This window comes from Olea europaea, chromosome 6 (assembly GCF_002742605.1).
Source record: "Olea europaea var. sylvestris chromosome 6, O_europaea_v1, whole genome shotgun sequence".
In the NCBI taxonomy this organism is placed as follows: domain Eukaryota; kingdom Viridiplantae; phylum Streptophyta; class Magnoliopsida; order Lamiales; family Oleaceae; genus Olea; species Olea europaea.
In genome coordinates this window covers 14,499,069-14,507,155 of record NC_036242.1, presented here as the reverse complement: position 1 = coordinate 14,507,155, position 8,087 = coordinate 14,499,069, and the positions used below count along the sequence as shown (strand labels likewise).

General features: G+C 33.6%; 1 protein-coding gene across 1 annotated transcript; it reads right to left on the bottom strand.

Moving 5' to 3' along the window:
• Window positions 1-1,280: 1,280 nt before the first annotated feature.
• LOC111395954 lies at window positions 1,281-2,425 on the bottom strand. Its single transcript, XM_023022188.1, has one exon. It carries the CDS (start codon window positions 2,219-2,221, stop codon window positions 1,586-1,588), a length of 636 nt encoding a protein of 211 aa, XP_022877956.1. The 5' UTR covers window positions 2,222-2,425; the 3' UTR covers window positions 1,281-1,585.
• Window positions 2,426-8,087: the final 5,662 nt, after the last annotated feature.

Genomic DNA, 8,087 nt, shown 5'->3' with positions numbered 1-8,087 from the left:
TTCGTCTAATAAAAAACTAGAACATGAAATGTTGACCCTCTATGCTAATGTAGACGCTCCCCTTCTTCCTGAAACATTTCCATGTCAAGAGGAGAGTTATCCTCTTTTTATCTTTCTTGACTGCAACGGGATGGAGATCATCCAAATTTCCTTTGAACTTATCACTACAAACTGCTTTCGTCTATCGTTCCTCTTGATTGTGGCCATTGGATTTATTCATTCTCTTCTTTTGCTAGCAACCTCGAAAAAGAGATTTTCCAGTTCATCCCTATTTTGTCCATAACCATTCTAGCCATTTTGGCTCACCTCTATTTACTTGTATGTGGTTTATTTTACATTCAAAACCCGACCAGAACAAATCACGTCTTATTTTCAATAAATTATGCAAGCATGAGCAAGAAAGAGCATTGACTCGAAACTAGCGCTTCAGTTTGAAAATTGAAAATTAGATCAAATAAGGGTGTCATTATACGTTTATCCTTTTAGTCCATCATGTATACTGAAATATCTTGTTAAAATTAATTTTCATAAAAATATGCATAAAAGACATCACGAAAGACAACAATTTGTCAAATTACTAGTTAGAGAAAAGCCACTTTTCATATGGCAAAGGAATTCGATAAAACCTTGTGGTCCAACAATCTTGGAATATTTCGTAAATTGAATTTCACTTAGACAGTCATCTTCCCTTCTCGAACAAACTATTGGGTTCTACTATAATATTTATTATTATTATTATTATTATTTTTTATGAAATTCCTAACACTCCCGAGTTTGTCTTTAGACGAACCAAGAGTCATTTTGATAACAATAATACGACAACATAATCTCGTGAGATTGTAGTATTAAATTCATCAAATCTTTCTATAAATACGATGACATATAATACGAGTTTTACTTGCTATATAGGCCCTATGTTCACAGTGCCTGTACAGAATATTCACAATTCATGGGAGTGGGAGAATTTATTTATTTATTATTGTTATTATTTTAATAATCACCCACCCCCAATCTAATGCAAGGGGGTGTGAGTACGCTATACCAGTCTATGAACACAGGGCCTGTACATGAGGCAAAATTCCATATAATACATAATTGAGAGGATTGGATTCGTCAGATCAGTTGGCAATTACCATGATGACAAATTATATACAACACACACAAAATTATAAGCTAGGTTAAATTTAAATTACTAAAAATAAGAAATTTTTGTTGTCTTGTTCTTCTTCTATCCAATGAAAGAATTCAAGTGCCCCATTTGATGACTTGATGTGGACATATTGTCCCAAGAATTTCCCGCACTACACACATTAGAATATGTATTAAATCTATTGAACTTAAATTTTTAATGGGGTTGACACTTGATAGTGATCGAAAATGAACCAAAATTGTCCAAATTCTAACATAAAACAATAAGACGAGAAAAATTGGGGGATCGATCCCATATACTATTACAACTCACTAGGTCCAACTCAGTAACGGGGAGAAATTATATATTAATTTAGGCTACTAATTATGATTAACCATGATTGCAACTTTTTTAATGCCTGATTTACGATTAACCCTCGTTTTATTTTAATCATGATTAGCCATTGAACCCGGTCTGGCTCCACACGGCATCACGGACTCGGCTCAAGTCTCGTCCCTTGAGTGTCCGGCCAACGCCCACAAACACCGAGTTCGCAGCCATTTTTCGGCTCCGTGCCAAATACTCGTGTGGTGGAATCATATCTGACGAATCGTCAGCCATCCCATCGTCAAAATCGTGGAGATATTCAACTGAGTCAACTCGATAAATCTTCGACCAATCAGGGACGTTCACTGGGGCTGAAGTGGCAACGTGGCGTCCACACGGTGATTCAGCCCTGTTGTCCTTGCCTCGGAATTGGTGGACGATCCTAGGTGATGATGCTTTGGTCGAATCATCAAAAGCCAACGACAAGCCACCAACTTCATTGCCGCCGCCGCTGCGATGTTGGTTGAGGTGATCTCCACGTTGGCTCCGACGACTATTGAAGCTCCCAAAACTCTCCATAGAAGAGCGTGAACTCCAGTCTCCATTGGAACCATGATCCCCCTCCACCGTGTCATCCACCATTGACCAAACTTCATCTTCTCCCAGCTCCGGCTCGGCCTTGACAATTTCCGTGTTTTGATTGTAACCAAAACTTCCTAAGAAACGTTCACTCCGACTGGTGGGAAATTTTCGACCTTTTGCCATTAATCCCCAATATTGATTGTAAAAAATGACTTGTCTATAAACAAGTTTTATCTTTATACAACTCAGGCTGCCGGAATCTTATTTTCCGGCTACCCAAGTAAGAAAATAGGTATATAATCGTTGGGCTGCCGGAATCTTGATTTCCCGGCTACCCGAAGAATAAAAAATATAATATAGTATGTGTATTTAACTTGGACTAAAACTTGGGAGAATACAGTTGTATATATAACGTTTGGCTTCTAAATTGTGAATTTCATTTGAATTTAGGTTTCATTTTGTCGGAGTTTATTAATGTCGCAATACGAACCAGACGAAAGCGTGGGGATGTGAAGAGAGCACGAAACTGTATAATCGAAGGTCACGGGATGGTGATAAATGGTGACCAGGCGGAGATGTGAGCGCGTTAATGACACGTGCTTGATACTTTGAGAGAGAGAGAGAGGTAGTCTTTCGTAATCGTATCCAATGGCATGATTTCAACATTTAAGAATTTAACACGTGTCTTTTAAAAATAAAATATCTAATTTTGTTTTTGATAATTTTCATCATGTATTTAGGGATGTCAAACGGGTCGAGCGGCTCGTCGACTCGGCTCGTGGGTGGCTCGGACTCGTCATTAGCCGAGCAGGGGGCTCAATCCCACGAGTCAAGCCTGCTCGGCTCGTGGGCCTTGTGCCTACGAGCCATTTTGAGGCTCGTGGGCTAATCAAAAAATATGATTTTTTTTTTAAAAAAAAAGGTGCAAAAATGTGAAGGGAAACAAAAAAAAAAGCTCGAGCTCAAGAGCATCTCATGGGCTCGACTCGACACACGAGCTCAGCTCGCCACGAGCCCGAGTCAGCTCGTGGGTTAAAAAGTTGAACCGATTCGACCCATTGCCATCACTACATATATTGATAAGCTCAGACGAATAATTATTTTAAGAATTATATAGATCAATCGTATCATACAAAGTTATACCTGAAATTTTCGAGTACTAAGGTGAACTTTTGAAGCTGGGCCTTCCAAAATGTAGGATGCATTTAGAAAATATTCATATTAGTTTTACGAAACTAAATTTATTAACTTAACACTCAACAATCAAATTACAAATAAAATAAATGATTCGTCTCCTCATCTTATGTTTGACCCTGTCATTATAATTATGGAGGAGGAATTATTACTCATCATTTTCAATTATTAAAATTTATCGTGGCCATTAATATAAGTTTTAAGAGGTGGTTTAATTAAATGACAAATTTCATCCTTAAATTTCACCACAATTTAATGGATATGAACCCAACATTTACTTGACAAGCCTTGCTTACAACCTTAACTGTCTGAAACGTGGGTGATGATAGTGGGTCCCATCAAGCCAGGTCACATCTATGCCACTTGGCTTAATAGTAAACATGCTAATCCAAAAACTTGGATAATAGATAGATATTTTACGTTTTCCTTTTTACGTTGAGTTGATGATATTTTGATTTATGTAATTAAAATTTTAGTGATTAGACTCAAATCTAGCATTGATCTAACCAATTAATCTAACATTTGTAAAGAGAAATGATAATCGAATATTTTCTAAGTACGAATATTCTTTCTGACTCATATTATATATAAAAAAAGTATCTAGTTGATCAACATAATATAAGAGGCAACTAATTACCACTTTCATTAGGTCTTGCTAAAGTCCCGTCATGTCCCGTCCAGTCTCAACCTGTAAGAAGTCTTGTCTAATGTATGATTAATCCTAAGATTAAGAATCACCAATTATGGAAGATGTGAAGAAAAAGCACTGTCTTTCCATGGGCATATTGGACGGCTAAGAATGTGTTGGTGGGACAATCGTGGGGCTCAAATTCCACTCGTCATTTATGATGTAAACAAAAAACCTTATCATCAATTTAGTGCACTCAACCATCAAAACCAGGGGTTTCCTAAAGGCTACAAGAATCATGAAAACTACGTACTTACCAAGATTTTTCATTTACATTGCAAGAAAACAAGTGGATTTGAGGACCCACAAACCATTAAAAAATTATTTTTAATTTTTTAATAGTGAAATGATATCTATGGATCGTTTAGTGCAATTGCAATGCACAAGAAAGTTATATTGTTTTGATTGGCTGTCGAAATGGTTCACCCTTGACCTAACCTTGCTAAACATAGGGTTCGACCGTGTCTTGCACTAATTGAATCTAGAGACATCCTCTTGGAGAAAAACTCAGTTATGGCATAAGGTTATTTTTGGCTTTTTCTTTTTTACTTTGTAATATTGACTCATTTCTATATAATTAAATAAGATTTACTTTAGCCAATCTAAAGCATCTTACCAACTCACCTCTAAATTTTGGTTTATAATATTTTTTTTCCTTATCATCTTAGGTCCCCCTGCCTACAATCGTTTTGCTAGCTCATGGGGCTTCATCTTTTTGGTTCTTGAGAATGGTCACCAACTTTTCGGGACCATAATGATTATCCTGATTCGATGAATCAACATCCCTTTCTGAATGTCGAAGCCTGCTTTGCCAGCTACACTTCCTCATTTCTTTTATATACAATACGATAAGTAAAAACCCACATGAATAAATCACGAGCAAGTTGCAATTTTATCACCAACGACACGCTTACATGCTAAGGGAGGAAAATGATATAAACATGAAAAAATAAGCAATTCAATTTGCATCAAAAAGTTCATTCAAGTCTCTCTATTATAGAATTGCTCATTCGATGGACATGAACAAAATCTTTCTTAAAATCATGAAACTAATTTATTTTATATATAGAGAAAAAGAGAACTGTTATTTCTTCTTTTCAATTATTGCCATGTTTCCTTTAAAATTGACGTTTCGGTTGCATTCACGTGGAGCTGCTCATTTGATGTGAATTCTTGATTAAAAAGGAAAGGAAATTGAATTATTGAGGTCATAAAAATCACCACCTAACCAGTAATGGACGAACTTGTTGCATGTTTAAGGCGAACTTCCTTTTCGAAATAGAGAGACGTGAATCCAAAAATAGAGTATAAGATCAACATTTACTTGCTTCTGATTTTCTGTTCATGTTATTATTACTTTACTATAATAGAAGATATCAGTAAAGAAAAATTTACGATAGAAATTTTGAAGGTGAAAGTCATAGAGGTAATTTTTTCGTTTATTGGTTAAAAAAATATATAAAACTTAAATCTTTTATAGCTCGTCGAAAACGTAATATAAAGATTTTAATCTTTGCTAAAATGTATTATCTTTTTTCAAAATATATTGTTTTGCTGCCTTGGATTAGCACAGAAACCATGACTTTATATAAAATGTATTCCATAATTTAATCGTAGCAAGGCTTTTTTATGAAAATTTCTATACTTATTTTGTTCACAGAATAATATGAAACCAATATTTGGTTAACAATGAAGTCAAAACCTTTTGCTATTTCAAAAACTTAAAAATATTTAAGGGTGAGCTTTTACATAATTAAAAATAAACTAAAAAAATAATACATAAGAGTTTGTACTACTCATTTTAACTAGGTTAAAGGGTGGATTTAGCGATGGGAGTTTCTCCGTGCTATAAAAGCTCTCCCTAGATCCCAAAATGGGATATATAGAGTTAGCTGCCACGACAACTTCACTATTAGAGCATGACTCAAGTTTGAAAGGTTTGAACTCATACGAAATAGGACACTAACTCTCAAAACTAAGCAGAAAAATTAGTACGTCGGAGTTTAATCTAGTAATAGTTGTATTTTAAGTTCAATAATATACGATGTTTCTAGAAATCAAAAAAATATCTCAAAGTACCCACTCGAAGTATAACTTATTAAAAGTTGCGGAAGCATAGCATTTATACCTAATATTACTGACCTCTTCAACATCCATTATATTTTTATCCTTATTATTTCAATGTACTAAATCTGTGTTATAATCTTCTTCTATAGCTTGCATTGTCCGTATCATAACCCTCGTGTCCAATACCGTAGAAAACATTAACGTCCTCTTGAGGCCTTCTTGAGAAGGTTGGCTCTTGTTTGGTAGACCATTTTTTCCCCAAGTTTTGAGCGAAATTTGATCAATTTTAGCAAATAAAAGCTTTATTTATAAGTTTATGCGATAATAAAATAAAATAAACCTGGTTTTTACAAGTAACAAGAATCAAGATAATATATTGATAATGTTGGTGTTTTTTTTTTTCTTTTTTTTTCTTTTTGAAGAATAATGATACATTTGGGGAGAATCTCGACCTTTCAAAGCTGAAAAGGAACCCACCTTGTTGACTAGATAAAATGTTCGTCTTCAACCTTTAAAGCTCCACCACTAGAATGCTTGTTCAGCAATACCTAATTATATTATATATTAATTTGCTAATAAAATAATTATAACAGTGTTTAGAACAGTTTAATAAGTCCTCGAAGGGTATAAATTTAGTCCCAGTTTAATTATAACATTTTTTGATGATGATTCTGTTTCAAAGAGCGTTGTTGCCCTGTTTGATAATTGTTGATTTATTTTGTGATATTGTTGCTCGTGTCAATAATTCGAGCAAATTTTGGAAACTAGAGGTAATTCTGCTGAGCAATGTTTGGATTCATTTATCCTAATTGGATTTTGTGAAAGATGTGGAAATTTTAATTTTTGAAGATTTTGATTAATGTTCTTATTGAAGAGTCAGATTTTGCCTTACGGAGAAATTTGTTTCAGATGGAGAATTTTTTAAGTTTGATTCATTGTATGGAATTTGGTTCAAGGTGGAGATTTGTCAAAGTTTGACCCAAATATGGTTGGGTTTTTGAAAAAAAATATTGTTTCTTTTATTCTACCCATTTTTTGATACTATTTCTACCTTTAAGAATATTTTTATGGTTTCGATATATTCTCTATATATAGTTGGCTCTTTTTTACAAGTTAGACACACTACACAAATTTTATGATATTGTAATTTGTAAACACAATATTCATTATATTATTTCTCCATTATTAATAAATTCTCTACTTTTCTGCCAATTTTCTCGCGTTCTTTAGTATTGTGATTGCTATTTCACATTTTATCATATATCTCGCTTGTTATTAGCAAATGGTATCGTTCAACGCATACATAATTCTTATTAACAAGCATCTTAACTTAAACATTCTTGTCCTTTCAATAATTACTAATTAGCATGTTTTGTCTAAGACAATTATCAGCAAAATTTTGTTGCAATCAAAATTCTCTGAGCGATGGTGTCCAGAGGTATCATAGTTGAGTTTTTGCACTTACTTAAACTTGGGCAAAAAAATTGAAAAATCGATCAAATCAATCAAACTGAATCGATTCGGGTCGGTATTCGGTTTGACGCAGACAATTAGTTTGGTTTGATTTTCTTTTAAACAAAATCATGGTGGGTCAATTCAGTCATGGTTTGAAGCCTTAAACCACTGGTTAACCGAACCAACCCAACCTATCCCACTTGCACGATTACCTTTTTTTATAAAAAAAAATAAATAAATAAATAAATAAAAGCCCTGGTCTCATAACTATATCTCGATTCCCTCAAGCCTATGATTTTGTTGATAAGTAATAACATTGAAAATTTTCTTTCACATGTTCATTATGTTATACTTTGCATTTTTTCCCTACTTAAACGGTCATGATATATAATACATAAAAGAAAAAAAAACAACAAAATTCTTAAATTTTTGATTGATCCATCTTTATTAACTTGATTTTATTTATTAGTCAATAGTTCTTAGAAGATAAAGTTATTTAGTTATTTTAGTTCTTGTAATTTAAGTAGGTCCAAAATTTAGACTTTTTTTTATTGAAAAAAAAATTAATTTGGATTGAAAGTTCAAACCGACTAATTGAACCATTGCTTGATTCGATTTGATTTAAGAGTCAGAGTGAGTTGGTTT

Bases quoted from the DNA above. Each gene is read 5' to 3' on its own strand.
- LOC111395954 (XM_023022188.1), bottom strand. From the start codon at position 2,221: ATGGCAAAAGGTCGAAAATTTCCCACCAGTCGGAGTGAACGTTTCTTA.